General features: G+C 36.3%; 1 protein-coding gene across 3 annotated transcripts in view; it reads right to left on the minus strand.

The window, feature by feature from the left end:
* Positions 1-21,411, minus strand: part of KIAA0825 (KIAA0825 ortholog) — a 397,293-nt gene that overhangs the window by 177,924 nt on the left and 197,958 nt on the right. For all 3 annotated transcript variants that reach the window (XM_036020541.1, XM_036020539.1, XM_036020540.1), the window contains 4 exons: positions 19,288-19,696; positions 15,157-15,316; positions 10,937-11,095; positions 9,049-9,143 (listed from right to left, as the gene is read on the minus strand). In XM_036020541.1, coding sequence (XP_035876434.1) covers positions 9,049-9,143; positions 10,937-11,095; positions 15,157-15,316; positions 19,288-19,696 — 823 coding nt within the window. The remainder of the gene's footprint in view (positions 1-9,048; positions 9,144-10,936; positions 11,096-15,156; positions 15,317-19,287; positions 19,697-21,411) is intronic.

Raw genomic sequence — 21,411 nt, forward strand, 5'->3', positions numbered from 1 at the left:
TCTGTCTTTCATAGAAATTTCAGAAACTATATAAGTGTAACTGGGTGTGGGGCAGAGAAAATAATCAATATTAGAAGGGAAAAAAATTCCCAGATCTGAAGAAAATCACAATATTGCAGAGGCCTACTCAGTACCAAGAGGAACCAAAGACTCATACGCAGATGTAATCTCATTTCAGAATGACCAGGAGGGGAAAGTTATTTTAAACATCTAGGGAGATGATAATGGGAAAGAATCAGTCTGGCATCAAATTTCTCATAGGCAGCATAAAACACAGGAAAATATAGTTTCTTTAGAAATTTAAACTGAGTACAAAGGGCCAGCAGAAGGGAATATTTTGGGACTGATTTTGATCATGATGATTGTTAAACAACATTATAAATTTGTTAAAACTTAGAACTATACACCAAGAAGAGTGAATCTGACTTTATGTAAACTTAAAAAATAAAACATTAAAAAAACCCAAATTCATTTTAAAATAGGGATTATATTATGTCACGTGAAGGTGACCAATAGAAAAACTGAAACTAAAATTTTGTTATCATCAGGGGAAGGGAAAGGAGAAGTTAGTATAAGTTAAATTCTCTATTTTTCATTGCAAGGAATAAATAATATTAATACTTTTTTAAAAATTAGGAGTATAGTATATTGCTTATATTTTTAACCAAAATAAATAAAACCAGAAATGGTTCAAATAGTTATACCTGGAGTGGGATTTGTGCGCCTTAGGAGCTAGAGAAGGGAACTCTTGTGTTTTATATCTTATCTTCCAATACCACTTGAAATAATACATGTGTATGCACTGCTTATAGTTTATTACAAAATAAATTTCAAAATTATATTAATACAAATATTCTAAATATAAAAAAATCTCAATTTAATAAATTTGCCCCAGACTTCATAATCTTATCATTACCTTTCATATTATCCTATTACCTTAAGGTACCTTTATAGTATATGAAGGTGCTACAGGTGTCCAAATAATTTCATATACAAGTCATCAGAAATGTAATGTAATAACAAAAATGTTATAAACGTTAATATTTAAAGTGAACAATATTATTAGTTATTCAGATTTGTTATTATATTTATGTTTAATAGGCATTTTAATTTCACTTATAATTTTGTCATAGTAAAAATATCTTCAAAGAGATAATTTCCTCTGTTTATATTAATATAGCAACATAAACAAACTGTGATATTTAGTGATGACCATAAGCCTGTAAGTAGTCAATTTTCATCTTCAGCCAAACTGAATCAGTGAGCCTATGACAGCTACTCCTGGCGGAACCTATGCAAAAACTTTTTGTAGAAAAACGTCACAAATGCTTTGGGATCTACACAGAATTTGACAGGGGAAAGACTTAAAGAATAGTTATCAGAAAAAAATGTACTCTATAGGAGCAAGTTTTTAATAGCTTTTGATCCATTGCAAGAACCCCAAAGTGCCAGTATGTGAATGCATAATTATGTAGAAGAAAATTCATTACAAAGTGAATTTTGGTTCAACTTGACAAGCAAAAAATTCTCCCATGGCTGCTTTTGAGAAAATTATTATACCTTCCTTTCATCAAGATGTTGCCAATTCTGCACTTCTGTCAATAGCATTTAACATATTTTTTAGGTTGTCTGATTTCTACCTCACTAAAGTAATGGAGTCCTTTATTTAAATCACATCCCTGCCCTAACTTGCATAACACATACACATAAAATCTCTCTATATCTAAGAGAATCACTCTGCATCCCACTATGGTAGCTGTGGAAATGTACCACTCACATCTGCTACAGTTAGCATGATGACCAATGGCCCTAGTTGTCATTCCTCTGCATTTACCATTGCAGTAGTGCTCAACCCATGCTTCTCCCAAGCTGATCTCAGCCAGTGTCTGAGCATGGTGGAGGTGCTAGTGCCATCCGGGTCCTGCAGGACATGAGACTCTCCAGTGTGTGACTGTAGCTCAAGGAATCCCCATCAACCTTGTCAAAGCTTTCTGAGAACTATCCTGCTATCTGAGATTCCTCCTACCCAATTCTCCTTCCCCCTCTCCTTTCACAGGTACATACCTATAACTTGGTCTGAAGAGTTTTTTTGCTGACTCCTCCTTTCTGCTCTTTATTCTTTTTGTGCATTTCCCTGTAGTCACCTGCCCCCCGCCTCCAAAATAAAACACAAATCCTCTTGTAACTCTAACCCTATCATAGCACCTGCTTGGAGGATGTGAACCAATACATGCACTCTGAAGAAATGGTGAGCATGGCACTTCTCTAGCAGGGTGTCCAAACTTTTGGCATCTCTGGGCCACACTGGAAGAAGAGCTGTCTTGGGCCACACATTAAATACGCAAACACTAACAAAAACTGGTGAGCAAAAAAAACGTTTTAAGTAAATTTATAATTCTGTGTTGGACCACATTCATAGCCATCCTGGGCCACATGTGGCCCACAGGCCACTGTTTAGACATCCCTGAAAGAACACCTGGGTCACACTGTCTTCACAAAGAATCATACCTAACATTTATGCAAATTAGGAATGGGTTTAGCTGAGCTACCAAGCTTCCTGGGGAATATCTTTTATATCTCAGATATAGATTCTCTTTCTCAGTCTCCAGCCGTAATCTCTAACCTGATCTTCCCTCTTTTTAGTTATTCTGTCCCTCTACTCTAGCTGTTATTAATGTTCTAAAGTAGCTCTCTGTTCTTGTCACGACTTTGTACTTAGAGGCTTTGGTGATTCCCCCAAAACTAGTAGTCAAAGTCCAAACTTCTTAGCCCTCAGGCCCTTCACAACCTAAAAAGTCAACTTAGCTCTCAAGTTTCAGCTAGAAGAAAACTCTTTTTTTCCAAGGCCAGAGATAAGAAGCAAAGGATTAGAGATGATAGAAAGCAAGTTGAGGTTTAGGAAGAAAAGTTGGGAGATTTACACAGGGTGGGGCAAAAATAGGTTTACAGTTGTTTGTATGGAAAACAATATAATAAATAATAATAAAAAAATAGACTCTATTCATGTAGTCTCAACTGTAAACCTACTTTTTCCCCACCCTGTATTAGATGGCTTTATGAGATAGGTCTTGTGACAACCAAAGTGAAAGTTCAAAATGAATTAAAAATTTTATGGAGTAGCACTCAAGGCCCCTTTAATTACATGACATTCTCTAGTAAATTGTTACTTCATTCTAAATAAGTGTATTTCACACAGTAAATACTCCCAAGTATTTCTTTAGTGAATAAAGTAAGCAAAGCTCTAGAGAAGCGGCAGAGGCGAGTGGTTAAAAACATGGATATGGGCCAGAATCTGAACACCATCTCTTGGAACTCTGTGTCTTATCAGGAAAATGAGGATAATATGGTACTTCCCTTATAATGTTATTGTAATGCTTTACAGTTAAATACGTGTATGTAATTCACTTAAATTATGCCAGCTATGGCAAGTGCTATCTCCATTTACTATCTTCTTTATCAGTATTATTACAGTGAATATATAGCTAATAAAAAAAGTGAACAAGGGGACAAATTTCCAGTTCCATAATGAAGATCTAATGTACCGCATAGTGATTATAGTTAATAATACTGTATTAAATACAGATATTACTCCACTTTTGATGGGGTTACATCCTGATAAGTCCACTCTAAGTTGAAAATGCCTTTAATACACCTAACCTATTGAACATCACAGCTTTGTCTAGCCTACCTTAAACATGCTCAGATGTTACTAATATTAGCCTGCAGATGGGCAAAATCATCTAACACAATAAGTACACTGTAGAGTGTCGGCTGTTTACCGCTGTGATCACATGGCTGAGAGAAGCTGCAGCTCGCTGCCTCTGTCCAGCATCACAGGGGAGCACCATCCCACATATTTCCAGCCCAAGTAAAGATCAAAATTCAAAATTTGAAGTATGATTTTTACTGAATGCATACCACTTTGCACTAGAATAAAGTTGAAAAATCAGCTCATTAAGTCAGCTCATTGTAGGTGGAAGATCATCTGCACTTGAAAGTTGCTAAGAGAGTAGATCTGACATGTTCTCAAAAAACAAATGGTAATTATTGATGTGATGGAGGTGTTAGTTAGCCCTATGATGGTAATCATTTTGTAATATATAAGTGTATCAAATCAACACTTAAAACTTAAATTTATACAATGGTACAGGTCAATTATATCTCAACAAAACAGGGGGAAAATTTGACCAGAAATATGGTATAGTAGATAAAGCACCAGCTACAGGCAGAAGACTTCAATTTGAGTTCCAGATGTCATTTAAGATCTGTGACTTGGCATGTCATTTAATGTTTTGCAACCTCATTGGTACCTGTCTCTCACTACACTGCAGAAGTGAGGGTCAAAGGAGATTTGTGTGAAAGTACTTTACACACCACAAAGGACAACATACACAAGTTGTCAGTCAGAAAAAAATATACATGTATGGGTTTGTTTGGTTCATGTACTAAAGCCCTAACCTGTGGAAATCCTGAGGATCAGAGTGTTAAATATATACATCTGAAATAAACATTAGACAATCTCTGCAAAAAAACACACCGCTTCAGGATTTAAGGATGGGAGGGAAGCCTGCTCCTGTTTGAGAAGATGGTGGAGGTGAGTAGTGAGTCACTGAGTTTGAGGCCTTTCGGTGGAGGAGGGAAGAAAAGTGTTTCTAAGGAGCTAGAGCACGAAAAAAAACCGTATTTGAATGTCATGGTAAAAGTAACAGCACAGAGGTGTGTATTTATAAAATCAGCTTCCCCATTCTCTTAAACCTACCTCTCCATAACCAGGCAGCCTGCTGCTACATCAGGAATTTACTACTGTGAGCAACTATAAACACTGCGTAATGGCAGCACTGCCTGAGAACAGCATTGGAGAGTGCAGTGTGTGCAGTTACAGGCCAGAGACAGTGTTTTTGACTGCCTACACACACCACAGGGTGTACACACTATGATCTGATAGAGTGCAAAGGTACTTCAATAATTATTACTATTAAAAACAATCAACTCCACAGATCAACAACTCTTTTAAAACATGTTTTCTAACCTCTGTTTCCTCTCAGATGTATGGTTATTGTCCACCTGGAAAGGGCCCAGAGTGATAGCCAGGAATCTGCCACCACCACCCCTTCTGCTGTTGCTGCCATCATATTTAATTGTTTGCTCAACTTGAAGCCAAACCCATATGCAGTATATTTAGATGGTTAAAAAAGCATAGCATTCTACTGTATTCACAGATTACTTTCAACACCACAATTCTTGGGAATTAGTCTGGAATAAATAAGGTAAAGAAAAAAGAAGCAATGTAAATTTGTTCCAGTGACAAGGAAAACAATATCAAAATGGCAATCTGGAGATTTGCCGCGAATGAAGGAATATACAGTGTTTTTCGGTATGCTCTCCTGCAAATGCAATCCCCATCTCTTTCGCCAAGTCTGGATTTATTTTAAAGTGGGTGAGAAAGCAAGTAAGAAACTAACAGTAAGAAACTGAAAAGTACCTTTATAGTTTCAAAAGATCAATGCACAATCTTATATAGCATTAAAGGTAAAGGTGTAGAACTGATATATATGTTGATTTTCTGAACCTCTGAGAAGTCTTTTTTCTCCAGAATGGCTAACTTTCTAAGTTGAAAAACATATAATTAATATATACTCAGGTTCTCTTTTCTGAGGTCTTGGCAACTGCATTATTTCCTCAAATGCCTTGACTAAAATCACAAATTTACAAAGTCTTGGCTGAATACTTTTGGCAGCTAACTCTACCTTAAAATTCTCAATCTGTGTCTTTAGTATCATTTAACAAATACTAACCCTATCACCCAAATGCCAAAGAACTTCTGAACCATGGAGCATAGAACAGACTTTGTTGCTGAAGAGGTTATGGCTTGAAATGGATCAACTAATTAAAAATAAAGACCAGTGTTTTGTGCTTTTAATCTGAGCCAAACTTTACATAATAATACTAACTGGTATTTTAAAATCTGCAGCTTAATTAACTTGATTTTTGTCCAAATTTGAAAAATGAAGAGAATGAATATGCATACAGATAATTTTTTACTTGAGATTTTTCCAGAGTATATATCGTACATACATTACGATTGATCAAACATCACATTTAGAGAAAGCCTACCTTGTGCTCATCTGTCAGGAGCTGACTTTTCTCTGCATTCCTCATTTGTCTGTTAATTAATTTAACAAATATTATTCAGAACCTGTTATATGTCCAAGGGTTGTTAGAGGTATGGAAGATATAGAATAAGGTGGGCTCAGGGCTATTCTCATGGAGTTTGTATTCTACCCTCAGGGTTAGGATTAAGAGACAACAAAACACAGAAACTAAGGTCTCAAATAGTGATAATTCAATTAAGAAAGCACAGCATTTGTCTTTTTCTGATCTCACCTATATGTGGAATATAATGAACAAAATAAACTGATGAACAAAAATAGAAATAGAGGCATGGACACACGGAACAGACTGACAGCTGTCCGAGGGGAAGGGAGACTGGATGAAAGGAGGTGAAGGGGTTGGCCAAAGAACATATATGCATAACCCATAGACACAGACAATAGTGTGGTGATGGCCCGAGGGAAGGGTGGGTGAAGGCTGGGTAGAGGTGGGCAAAAGGAGGAAAAATGGGGACATTTGTAATAATGTCAACAATAAAAATAAAGTTAAAAAAGAATGCACAGTAAAGTAGAATGCTAGGGTTACTTGCAGGGTAACTTTAGATGGGTGGTAAGGAAAGGCCTATCCGAGGAGGTAGCACATACCCTAAATGGACAAGATAGCACCAACCACATGAAGAGCTGAGGGAAATGCAATTACAAAGACCATAATGGGAAAGAGCTTGAAGAATCCAAAGAACAGGAAGAAGGCAATGAACTTAGAACATCCTGAAATGAAGGGTAATGTTTTGAGATGAGGCCTGATAATGAGCAAAGGATGTAAGAGGGCACATGTAACACTGATTCTAAAAGTTTAAGGTTCTGAAGTTTCATTTTCAAATAACTATGTTGTCAAAAATTCAATGCACTATTTTTTTTTTAAATCAGCATTTTCAGATAAGGCAAAACAAGAGAGTCTTTTAGAAGAAACACCAAAAACAATTTCCTTACCAGTTCAATATTGATCAAGTCTCATAAATAATGTTCTGAAAATAAATGGGAATGAGCTAAAGGAGATAAAAACTCTCAGGTGTCTTCCATCCTTTTAAAATAGATCAGTTATGTTCACTGTAGTTTGTGGTGTATAGTAGTTTGGAGTAGAATGCTTTGTGTACCATTCTTCAAAAATCTAAGATTCTTATTAATATGAGATTCTAGCTGTTTCTATTAAAAATTCATGACCCTCTTCCCAGAGAACTGTTTTGACCTGTTACTTCTGGCTAAATATGTGCAAGTTCTTTTCTTCCACTCACTCCTGCACATAACATTGCATACTTTAGGGAAACAGACTTTAATAGCTATTAACCTAATTGAAGTGTATCTAAAGTTGTTAAAAATAACAGTATGCAATTTTGGTGAAAACACAAATTCACTCAAAATATAATATTGAGTGAATTTGTAAACGCAGAGCAAACGCAGTAAGTTTTGAAGGATGTGCTGCCCCTAGAGTACCAGTTAGTGGATCGGAAGCAGCAATTTACAGCTGAAGAAAACTTAGTAAAATACCTTATAATGTAGTTAACATATTATAAACCCCAAACTTTGCAAGTAGCAGGAAACAAATGACTTACCTTTCCTAGTTTGGTTCCAGATACACATTTAACATTGTGTAAATATCATGTAACCATAGGTTCAACACAAGATCTGGCCTCTCTTCCACCAGTTCTACCTCCCACCTCTCTACACAGCTTTGGTACAGGACAGGAGCACCCCTGGGGCACTAGGCATGAATAGGGTGCATTCTGGACTACTGCCTGCCAGCTGGTAAGCTTGTTGGGAGAAGGCTCTGCCCTTGATATGGAAGCTTCTGGATTGTTCAGCTTTGGACATGGTGAGTGAGTGAACTTCATTTGGGGGTGAAATATTAGAAATGCCATTGTAGCTGCACATTTAAGCCACAGTTGTTATTGGCAATAAAGCTGCCTTTTTTTTCCCCTCCTCAAAGCATCCTTCTGAGAAATACTGGAGTTTCTCTTTCCCTTTTAAGATATTTCTTATGGGCACCTAGATTTCTCAAGGATAACTTGACAACTGTTCTGTATCATTGTCACTACTGTCTTTCAGAAAAAATGATACTTAATATATTTTTCAATAAACATAGAAATACATTCTACATCATGAAGATTATATAGACTTTTCATATGTAACTATAAGCAGATTATACTTGAGTAATAAAAGGTGTCTCATGCACACATATTTTATGTGAAAATGTGATACTTAATAGAGAAATGCGATATATAAAATTTATACCTTGCACACTTTTCACTGAAAACTTTAAACATATTTTTAAAACCATATTAATTAATCCAGAATATAAAGAAAATGTTCATACTTTTGTGCAAAATAAATTACATGGTTAGATTCCCAGGCTGAAATAGAATTTTTCATCAGGTTGCCCTGGAGTATGTGTGTTTGTGTGTGTCAAGTACTGTGCAACTGAGGCTATCGTGAGATAGAGCCACAATAACTAGCTGAAAAGCAAAACATTGAATCACGACAGTTTTACTTCTATGTTTCCCCTGATTAGACTAGTTGATTTGGCTTGACATTTTGTATGCATTCATTAAATTACTATTTACTGTTGTAAACAAAGGCATAGTATTATAATGGCATTCAAGTCAATAACTTTAGCTGTTTACAATACTGAGCTATTATATACACAGTCAAAATATTTAAAATTCAAACTAAAATAAAATAATTTCATTTCAGAAAAATTATACTGCCTTATGCAAATGCTTTATGTAAAAACAGCAATTAGAAAGTATATGCTATATAATTTCAGATCTTTATACCTATACACACACACACATAGTCTACATATAAAGGGATATATATATATATATATATATATATATATATTTATTTCTCCCCCAACCAGATCTGTCACTCTCAGTCCTACCTGTTTTTGAGCAGTACACTGAAGGTCATCTTATCCAGTCCCAGATAATTTGGCAGCAAGTTTGACCAATTCCAGTTCCATTTTGTGATGGCTGACTGTTGATAAATGAGAAGATGCTATTGTTAGTTATTAATCAGAGTTAATATGATCAGTAAATTAGAGCTCCAGCTGTGATAGACTAACTAAGAAGGAGGGGGGTCCAGAACAAGGACTTAGACAGATAACATCAATCATGTCCACAGAAGAAGGTTTTTATTCCAATAAGACAGCAATTAATTTATAAATCCATTTGGGGATGTAGTCATTATTTATAAAAATATAAATCAATTTCTTGAGTCGTTATTCTTCCAAGTGCTAATGGCATTTGCCCAACAAGTTTCTCTGAGAGGGTGACTCTTTCAAAAGTGAAGCAAAATAATTGGTAACTTTTTTACATATCATAGTCTTTTTTAGCACCCAGAAGTTTGACTAAGAAAACAAACTTGGAAGTGCTACAACTCAAATTATAACACTGCTTAGTTAGAGTGTGATATTAATGCTATCTTTTTGGTTAAGAATGCTTTAAAGGGGGAATTATAAGGGCTTCTAAGTGGAAATAACGTGATTCTTTTTTTTTTCTAATTTAATAGATAATTTCACAACAGAGTAAGGAGAAAAATTACTGTGAAAGATAATGTCATATTTCAGAGCTGAATAAAACATGCCATTTATTTAAATGAAGTGAGGATAATTGAACAGCTACAATGATTCTTTATGGTTTGGAGCAATCTAATGTACAACTCCGGAAAGCAGCCAATACGCTCAAACTTATAAGATATATTTGGTTTTAAAGGATTATAGATGCTTATGCTCCTTAAACTAAATAGTTTTGATAATAAGAGTACAGGCTGATATTTAAAATCCAACAAGAACTCTGCTCTGTCACCTGCTGATTAATGGAGCACTGCGGTCCTGTCACAGAGCAGAAGAATTCTGCCCCGGGTTGTCAGCATTTGAAGGTCTTATTCTGCACGGTATTGATGAGTGTGGACTGCGGCTAGAACAGGCATGGCAAAAATATTATCTGCATCCCGAATTAGGCCATTGTTTTAATTCTTATTTTCGTAAGAGCTCTAGGTCAAGCAATCCTTCTCCTCTGTCCTGTTAGTTCAAATAGTCTGTCAAGAAGCTTCTCAGAAAAGCTACCAAAGGAATGAATTTTAAAGCAAAAACGACTTGAGATTTCAAATAGTTTGGCATAATAAAATTGATGTTTTTAATGTAACTACTGAAACATTCAGCTTAAACAATGGCATAATCTGACATTTAAAAATGTGTGGTGTTTATCACATTGACTTTATTTCAAACATCCTGACTTTAAGATCATTAGCCAATTCATTTTAAATTTAGGAATGTGTTTAGGGTTATACATATATTTTTTTAAAAAGCTAATTTACTTCATGTAACCTAAAATAGGAGCTCAGTGATCTGTTTATAATTATTTTTAAAATATTTTATAATTTGCCTGATAGATAAAGATTCCAAGGTGTTTGTGAGTGTGGGTATTATGGGATGGGGGTGGAAGGCAGCAAGGGAGGGAAAGACTGTTGCAAAATGCCTCGGTTTTTGGTCCTTCTGTGCACACAGCCAGACAGACGTTCCCTCTGCCCATGGTGAACTGACCTGGTCAAAAGCTGAATTTTACACACCAAACATATGAATCAGTTCGACAAATAGGAAAAAGGTAAAATAACTTTTCAAAGTCATTTTGTGCAGACCATGCAAATAAATACAAGGCCTTTTGCTTCCTACTAAAAAGGTTTATGAGTAAATATTCAAACACAGACCTTTTTTTTTTGTTGTTAGTGTAAAGAAACCACACATTTAAATTAAATTTACCATTACATACCTGGTCTAGCATGTTTTTACTAAATGCCTTGTACACATGGAAAGGGTTAAAAGCAGAAGGCTGATCTTCCACACTCCTCAAGGTTGTTTTTAAAGGTCGGATGGGTAATGGCTTTTCCTCTGAACCATTCATGGAAAACAGCTGTTCTTTTAAATACTCCTTGAGGGGAAAAAAATTACAAGTCATTTTGGTGGAAAGCATATATTCTCTTTAAAAATAAACTGATCAATACCCAAATCTACTCTTTGAGTACATTTGCCAGATTACACTGAATTACTTGCCTCAGGATAGAATACATTTCCAGGGAAAACATAGCTGAGTACCAATCAGCTTTGCAATAAACCCATCAAAAAACAGGTTCACCTAATATATAGGATACATTAGAAAACATTTAACAAATTTTTACACCAGGAATGTATGATTGATACATCCAAATCTTTTTAATATGCATTGTCTTGTCATTCATTGGTTTATATGTTAACATATCTGGTTACCAAAACTTAACTCAGGGGCATAATTACTCACAGTACAAGACAGTTTATTCATTTATTAAGCATAGTTGTTACCTACTCCATGCTTATCAGAGTGCTAAGTACTCTGAAATTTCACTACAAACAGCCTCATTCTATGTAGAATTAATTATAATGCAAGTGCCTAAACTCTATTTCCATGCTGTAGCCTGAAAACTATCAAGGCACAAAAGAAGATCAGAGTATGTAATTCTAGTCTCCCAACTGCCCGTACCAGCTTGAGTTAAAAAAGGCAATCTACTGAATTACTTCTCATTTTTCCATCCCTAAATAAATAAGGTGAACAATCCTAATCTATTTTATAGATCTCTTTTTTCAAAACAACAAATAAAAATGACTAAAATTTTCCAATAAACTATTAAATGTTTACTATTAATAAGCAAGTCATGCAATAAGTAAACGTCCTGATTTTTAGTATGTCACAATATAATTTTTTTTCTGCAAGATTAGGATGAAGACTAGATTCAGAATTTTAGAACTAAGAAGGACTTTAGAAGTTTTCTACAAAACCCTTATTACTCTAAGTCTGATGCACAGATCAGCCTCATCAGCCTTAACTGGGAGCTTGTTAGAAAAGGAGAATCTCAGGCCCCACCAAGTCAGAATCTGAGTGTTAACACTTCCCAGGAGACTGGGAGGCACATGAGAAAGTCTGAGAAACTCTAGCTCATGCCACATTCAATAGTTGGCTCTGAAGGGTCAGGGGGCAAGCCTGAGGTCACTCAGGGGTGAGTGGTAGAGTTGGGGGCCAGAAGCCACATCTCTGGTCTCAGTCCAGTGTGCTTTTCTCCTATTTCTGTATATCACTGTGAATGGAGAATGCCCACTGCATTGCAAAATGCAAATTTCAGATCCTAAAGTCCTCATAATAAAAAAAAATGCTACTTAAGTTAACAATGATAGTAATTCCTTACCCTGTTCATTGTGGATCACATCTTTTAAAAAATCAATTCTATGCTATAAGATAGACACATGGATTCTTACTAAAATTATTAGATATCAATAAAGCCATCAGAAGATAATTTTATGCCCATATTTGTATTTCTCAGCAGGAGCAAATTTTTCTCCATTATGATTTCTGAAAGTAAAATGTTAAAAAGAAATAAAATGCCCCTTTCCATTAGAAAAACTGCTTTGTTTTGGCTAATAATCTTTCTCACTGATTTCCTCTTACATGACTATATTTTGGGGGTTTTTTGTTTGTTTCCACAATTCAAAAAAAAAGTGCTCTATTGCCAGTTGTAAATACAATGGTGTTTTCTCCTTTGTTAATTCCTCTGACCTCTCTGCTATATTGGCACTTGTTGTTACCACTTCTTAAAAGTCTCAGATTTTCTGTGACATTGCCTTAACCAGATTTATTGCCAACTGGGAATATCCTTTAGAAGAAATATTCTTTGAACATTCATTCTTGAACACCTTTCCTGTGAAGTTAAATCAAAGCTTATTTATCCACCGGTCATTTCTCTACTTCTCTTCACTGAAAAGCTCCACCAGCCTCATCACTGGAACTGCCACACTCACGGAAGGCCACCGGATGCATATACCCACGGCCTTCCTCACCTGTGCCTATGGCCAGAACATCCATGCTCATAACATTTTAAAACTCAGTTGCTCCCATAACTTCGCTGTCTCTCAATGACACACACATTGTTCTCTTCACCTGGGCCTGTTCCTGAAGATGCTTCTATATTTGTTTCACATATTTTAATGTTTAGCAGCACAATTCAAAGTGCTGAAGACTCATAGTGCTGCTCATCAAATGAACGACCATTCAGTGCAAATTCGCCTACAACATAAGGCTACCTCACAGTACAAAAGCAGCCATAAGTATTATACTAATCACTTAGTCACCCCTGTGTTGCTATATAGGTTTAATGCTTGCATTGTTTTAGTAATCACAAGGCAACGTTCTCATTACTTTCTTTGGTTCTAGCTTCACATTACGCATCTTACCTTGCAGCACAGAGTCTCACTGAGCACTAGTACTGAGCTCGACATCCCATCTGATAGAGATTGCCGTAACAAATGCCAAACAAGTAGGTATAGACCAAACAGATATATCAAGCAAATGCCAAACAAATATACCAAACAAGTAAGAATATTAAGTTGTAATGAAAGAAACATCATAACTTTGAACTTAATTGAGCAAAATGTGGCGGTGGCTCAGTAAAGAATCTTACATACATGAGATCTCAAAGCACACCTGTTCAGAACAACCACCTGAGAGTTCCACGAACTCAAGAGAAAATAGCCTTTGAGTTTCCTGAATATCCAATTTAATTTTTGTTGATTCCACTTACTGCTGATTACTGATCTTTCTTGTGATATGGGCCTTTCAAAAAGAGGACTGACTAGCCTATCAGTTTGGCAATCTATACCAGCCATTGCTGACCTCAGATCTACTGTAATGTCATTTTACTAAGATTCTGAGTGAATCCCACCGCAACATCTGTTCCTCAGTAATTACCAGTGATTTTGGCCAATTGGGGTGGCCAGGTGGATGTGCCAATAAAGAACATGACTTCGAAATGGAGGTCTTTCAGTTAGCCAAGACCGGTAGAGTTCCCAAGTTCCTCAAATAGAAATCCAAAACAAGGTGTGAGACACCATTAGCAAGAGCGAATAGTCTGTTTTACTCTGTAAGAATTCCATACTCTAGTGCCCTAGAGACAGGACCATTTTCATAGCTACAAATTCCTTAATTCCTTCCCCAGTGATCATGAAATACACTATTATATCACCTGGTTATTGACTGTTTGATTAGCTGTTGGAAAGCCAGGAAACAAGATTTACTTGAAGTAACTTTCAATAGATAATAGTGGGAAGAACACTTATATAACTCAGTTGTAAAATGCTGTGACAATTTAATTCATTCCTTAGAAATGTATTAAGGCCTACTTCATTGAGATAGACACTGTATCTTCACATCATTCATATAATTCAATTTTTACTATTCCAAAAACTACACTGTGTTTGCAGATATAAGCATAATTCTAGTCACATTACATGTTGCATTCTAATTCAGATATATATGATCAAATTAAAAACCTGGTTAAGTGAGCAAGCTTGTATTGTTTAAAGTAAATAACTGTGATACTGCTCTTCACGTATTTGCTAAAACTGACTGAAACATGCAAGGGCAGAGGCTTAACCTAGCTGAGAGGTAGACAAGCATGACACGGGTCCTAGCCAGTGTCTGCGCATTAATGCACTGTCTGGGGTTAAGCTAATTGCTCCTGAATATGGCTCAATATTCTTTTGATGTTTTCTCATTATGTAAGAAGTCTCCAACCTCACCAACTCAAGTATGCTGTCTACAGGAGAAGAGCTACATCTGTCCAGAGAATTCTTCATTTCGTAAACACCAAATTCTAACATTAGCTTAACAGTCACAAACACACAATTCCCAAACTACACCTCTAGTCTATACGATTCAGAACTGAACTGAGTTTATGATTCGAGTTATTGTTTAAACCATACAAATAAAACCTACACTGTTTTGGTGAAGCTTCTGTTATACAAATGCAGGAGAGCCAGGTCTGAATAGATTCTATTAATAATACAATATTGAGTTTGGTATTGACTTTAAGAAGTATTATCACCTCCTTGACTAACCCTTAGCTGCCAGCAGACGCTGCCTCAGGCCAGTACACACCTAATTGCTCGGTAAAAAGGCCGTTTCCCTACCTCATTGAGCCGCATGATGTGATAAATTTGCCTCAGGTACTCGCTGCCACCTGGTTTGTGGCAGATATCCAGGACCATCATGTTTATTTTCTGCTCAGTCAGTTCCAGAGCAATACCTCCTTCTTCTAAGGCTGTGCTTTTCTCTATTGTCATAAACACACTAAATACAAAGAAAGCATAGATGTATCAGTGATGAAGAATTGTAAAGACGGAAAATAATCAGAGATTGAGCGAGGAGAATCCATGCAAGTCTCGTATTCAAAACACCCACAGAGACTTTGCTCAAAGAGGTAAGCCTTCCCAAACTGCTGCTGCTCATTGAAACAGTGCCTTAGAATGAAGCACCTGAAAGCATTTAAAAAAATGGAATCATTTCTTTTAAAACATTTCTTTATTGCATTTATACTCCAATCTATAAAACATTTTCCCATTACTGCAATTATTGAAATTGCCATAATCATGGGATGAAAACAAAACATTTCTTTTTAAGAACATGTAAGAAATAATTTGTATTTTCTCTTTGAGGATAAAAAGTATCTTTGATGCAGAAATAGCTTTGGTATTCTGTCTTTTGTAGATTCCTTTATACACCTGTCCTAGAACACATTAAGGACTAATTAAAGTGTCAAAAGGGGGAACCCATTATGCTAAATATAGGCTGGGTGCTTCCTGGTAGTGTGCTTACCACTGGGTATTTTAAATTGGCCTTTTGACACTTGTTGCCTTTTAAAAGTACATGCCCCCTCTCCCATTTTCTTCTCGGTAACAGATACTTAGTACAAGTCACTACCCTGATTATTCTTCCAGGAAAAGGGTCTGTTATCACTACCCTGGGAATGTGCAAGTTATGTTAGGGAAATATTTCTTCTATCATAAGAAGTCATACATTTATTATTGACTTTAAACATTATTTACATAGCAATAATGGATGGCATATTTTTTTAAAAGTTCCCAAACTAAAAGGGCAAATTAAATCATGACATTCAACTTAAATCATATATATTCCATACTAATTTTTTTTATTGCAAATGCTATTTGGATCATGTTAGGCTTTGCAATCTAAATATTCTTAAGAAAACACATGGTTTTCCCAGACTAAATGAAATTTACTGTGGTGTAATCAGCTATATACTGCAGTTCATTACTGAGATTTTGCCATGATTATAAAATTAGTTCTGCTAAGAGTCAGTGCCGCTGACCTGAAGACTGAACCAAATGATACCCAGCTGCTGGACATTAACTTTTATATTGCTTCCACATGTAGCTTCAAAACATCCTTCTTTAAAAAAAACTTTATGATCATATAAGCCTCACTAAAAAATAAAGCAAATCCTACTCTGAGATTTTCATTAGCTAGAGTAAATATCTTGAAGCAGCATACAGGTTGCAAGCAAAATTTCTCATCAGATTTTGTAGAAGCTGACATTGAAAAAGTTGAGGTCCTCTGACAAAGGAGTGCCTCAGTGTCAGCCCCTGAATTGTATCCTTTCCTGTCCATCACTGTGCAGGTGAAGCAAATGATTGGATTCAGTCAATGCTATGATTAATGAGTTCCTCTCTGGATTTGGGACTGCATATCAATCATGTCATTAGGGAGAATGTGCCCTGAAAGAGGCAGACCTTAGCCAAGGAATAACTGCATTAATCTTAATCTGTATATGCACCCAGCCAGCCAAGTCAGGGTCACCATGATGAAAAACAATAATCTTCAACTCGACAAATTACTTTGCCAAGACAGACATTTCTTTACTTTTTGGGCTGTGTGTTCTCCAGAATCTAAGTTGACTGTTTACAGCTTGAGTGTTACTACAAAGTGAAGGTTATTTTAATGAATAGTAATGCTTTCAGGCAGTATGCAAGATGAGCAATGCTTACGGCTGCCACTTTCCACTGCAGCTATTTGCACGATTTCCATAAAATCAAAGTTAAATCCGGGTGCAAGGGAAAGAAATCGAGCTAATAATGATATTGTGTAGTTCCAAGATAATCTTCACGGAAAATTAAGATTTCATCTATCTTAACGGAAGAACTATTTAGTTTAATTCCCAGACTTTAAAAAAATGGTAAAGCTAAGGCAACTTTCCCCCTACATACAGTATCACTGTTTAAAATATATTTTCCTCATAGTATCGATGATATAAATGCTTGTCAATTTATGAGAAATATGTAGAGGTGGAAGTTTACTTGTATACCTGATACATAACTTAGAAATCAAAGTCAAGAAGAAACATTTCTATAACATCCAAATCCTGTAAGAAATTACCTAAAGTGAATTAATAAGTCAAATTGAACTTTTTCAAATAAATGTGATAACTTTAAAATCTGCATTTTTTATATTGCTGTCATTTGAGAAATAGAGAAGGACATAGTATTGTGCTAATTACATAATCACATAATACATACTGAGAATCTCTGAGGGGTATAAGACATTTGTAAAAGTCAGCAATTCACTGTTTTGGATGCCTGCTGCAACAGATAGCTGATCAGCCAAACGCTGGCTAAACTCCCCACATAGGAGATACCATGTGTGTTGGTGCTGTTTGTAAGATACTTACACTGCACTTTTAAGGAAACCATTTTACTTATGGATTCCTATATGTAGCCTCAGGTGTCTGACTGAGACATGCTTGAAACTTATCTTATTGCTAGAAGGGCTCCTAAATCAGCAGGATCACAAACTTAACTTTGTAAGTATAATCAGGTCCACTGTTTTTACTCATCTTCATTCTCTGCCTTTCACAGTGAAAGCCATGGATAATGACATCTGGCCTTAATCTTTAAGTCACTGGATTAAAGACTGTACATTGGTATTGAATGCAAATGTAAAGATTAGGAAGGTCATTGTCAATGTTACTAAGGTTTTACCCGACCGCTAGTGATATCTTTACCCGCAGGATGAACTAGAAGTAAATTTCTAGAAATCAGTATGACAAGACCAGGAAAATTATGATTACTGACATTTCCCCATTTGGATTAATGGGGAATGTTTTACAGATTAGTATAAACCACTAAAGAGTATTCATTATATTAACCAGTGAGTTCAGTGTATTTTAAGAGTTTATAAGTAAATGTTCACTAGTTTTAAGTTTAATGCTAAGAACTTTATGAATGTTATTTAATTTCTCAGAATAACTCTGCCAGGTTGGAATCAACCCAGAAAATGAGGCTTTGAGAGTCTCTATTACATGCACAGAATGGCCCACTTACAAGGGACTTATATTTGTCCTTCTGATACCAAAGCCTGCGCTCTTTATTGCCACCGTGTACCAGGAAAATTAACACCTTGTAATCATTTCAAAAAGAAAGTTATAATAGGATCTGCTGGAGTCATGAGCATATTTTAAAAGAAAAGGGACAGTGTGTGTGAGTGATGTAAAAAAGGAGGGAGGCACTGGCTTAGTGATCTGCAGACCATATGAACCATAATTCCTTTATCTGCAATTTCAGATATCATGCAATTTTATACCAAAGACTAATTTTAACAAAGGAGGACTCTATGTACATATTTAAACTCATCAGGGACCCTTAAAAATCTCTGCACTACCACAAATCATTTAGCTGTCGGTGACAAACCTATGAGAAGGCTGACATTTTCATACAGAAACAGCTGGGCGTGTTTATAGCTCAAGTGTGATATGCCCCAGTTGCCCTCTGGGATTCTTACATTACCAGATGAAAAATGTGTACCTTTTTGACAATCAGGTACACAGAAAGCAATAAAAAGCCTTTTATATCCATTAATTCCTTCTTAATTTAATCTCCATGCCCAATCCATTTACAAAAAGCTCCAGGCTATCCACTAGATACCTGTTTGCACACTGAAAAGGAGTGAAACCAGATTCTCCTGGGTTTAACCACCACCCTTTTCATCAGAAACCTTTCGATGGTGACCAAACAAGTATAATGTTCCCGTGTATCAATGGGTTTCAAGTTTTAATAAGACAAGGAACGTCTAACAACCCAGTTTTTAATGCAATGTTTATCTTTTTTGATATTCATCGAAATTCCCACGAAGTTACCAAAATGACCATTGCCGCTTATCTGACAATATTTGGTTGTTGTTGTTTATTGGGATTTTTTTTATTGTGAATGTATTTGATTAAATTTAGTGAAAGAAAAACATTGCTTTACCATTCGGTGCTCAATTTCCTTGCTTTCAGCAATTGGCATTTAATCCAGTTGGGTTTTTGCTGCTCGATGCTCTGAATGACCTTTTGGGCCATTTGATTAGGGCTACTTGTCTGCTCTCCCATGATGCTCTCCAAACACGCACAGATTAAACCCAGTTTCTCTTTCCTCATTCTGTCAAGGGAGGCACCTGTTAAAAGTTCCACAGTGTTTCCATCCTCAAATATCCGACATATAATTACAATCAAGTTCCAGACAAGCAGGCTAGCTTTCTTCAAGTCAACAAAGTTTTTTGACATTTTTCTCTCAGACAGAAAAAAGAAGTATTTAATTGGGGGAGGCAAACATGCAATCACTGTAGGTAACTTGCTGATTACAATAGATACTGCCTCAGCAGCAAGCCTTGTGACGCCTGGGGAGGAAAAGAAAGAAAAGGTATGATTAATATTAGCATTTGTGTTGCATCACTGTGTTGTTTGGAGTGTTGTGTGGTGATGTCTAACTTTTGTGGAGAAAATTGTTGAGAAGAGCTTGACATATTCTGCCAGAACTCGACTGGGGACCCCTGCAGTACTGCCTAAAATTCCCAAATGTCAAACTTATTTTTTTCTCCCACAAATAAAGATTAGAAAATTCAGAATTACTATTTATATATCTTTATATATTAAGACGGCAGATTTAAAAGGCTCAGATGTTCTCAACTCACAAAAGCAAGAAAATGCCGTTCAACCTCTTTGTGGTCCTTACTTCTGTAAGCCGTTCTCTTGCTCCCTTGGAGTTCATGTCGGCATCATTTGAGCTCTGACCAAGACTGGCTCCTCTTCTTTCAGTTCTTAGCCCAAACATCACCTCCTCACAGAGCCTTCTTTCACCATCCGGCTAAAGCAGTCCTTTCATGCCCTTTCTTTCCCAGCCCAATTCCCTCCCTATCATTAGACCCCAGTTTGTTGTTTTTATTATAGCACTTAGTATCACCTAATAATTAGCTCATTTGTTCATTATCTGTCAGCCTCTACTAGAGTTTAAGCTCCATGAAGCCATTGCTTTATCCTTAGCACTTAGTACCTCATGTATAATAGTCATTCAATAAATACTTGAATAAATGAGTGAACAAGCTTTCATGGTTACCTCTATTACTCTTCTCTGTGTCTCCTCTTGTGCTTCTCTGTGTCTTATGCTAGTTTCACTTCCTACTAACAACTCTTAAAGAGGGGAATTTGCTAAGAAATCCATGGCTCACTGACCCACGATTCTACATTCTCCTTTGTTCGCTGTTACTTCTCTGAAGGATCTACTGATATTCCCTCTCTGTATCAGGGTTTCCCAGCTTTGGCATGATTGACATCTTGGGCTGGATAATCCTTCATTGTGAGGAGCTGCCCTGAGCACTGCTGGATGTTTCAGCAGGATCTCTGGCCTCTACTCACTAGAGCCAGCAGCACCCTCCTTGGTTGTGACAACCAAGTACTGCCAAATGTCTCCAAGGGCAAAATCTCTCCTGGCTGAGAAAAATTTTCCAGGTGGCTCCAGAATCTTCAGTCTTGGCCTTTCCCTGGGGTAGCAATCCTAAAACTTCAGCTCCCTGTTGAGTATTCCATTTCTCTTCCCTGGTCATCATGAACTCAGGATAACTAAAACCAAATTCATTGTTTCTCTCACAAACTGGCTTGGCCCACTTTAGGGTTCTGAATATCTCAGCATTCTCACATGGAATGCACTCTCTTTTCATGGGTCACCCACATCCCTCAACTCTTGCTTCAAAGTCTTCTCCTCCTATTAATTCATTTAAACATGTCTACATGACTATTTTGGTAATAATGTCCATATGTCTCATGTTGTACCATATTTTGTATTACCATATATTATTATGTTTATGTTATATTGTTACTTATTGTTACTTATGTCCTCATGAGTTGCCTTTACCAATAGGCTAAAGGCTCCTCAAGAGCAGGGAAAAAAATCTCATTGCTTCTTGAGTATCCCACAAAGCCAGGCACTGTGTTTTAATCCTCTATGTGTATAAATTAACTTGAACCTTGGAAACAAGTTAGAAGTCAATAGAACACCACTTTGAGTTCTTCAGCAACACATTTACTGTTTTTACTGAATGAAACTAATAAAACAATG

Source organism: Phyllostomus discolor, chromosome 3 (genome assembly GCF_004126475.2).
Source record: "Phyllostomus discolor isolate MPI-MPIP mPhyDis1 chromosome 3, mPhyDis1.pri.v3, whole genome shotgun sequence".
Lineage (NCBI taxonomy): Eukaryota > Metazoa > Chordata > Mammalia > Chiroptera > Phyllostomidae > Phyllostomus > Phyllostomus discolor.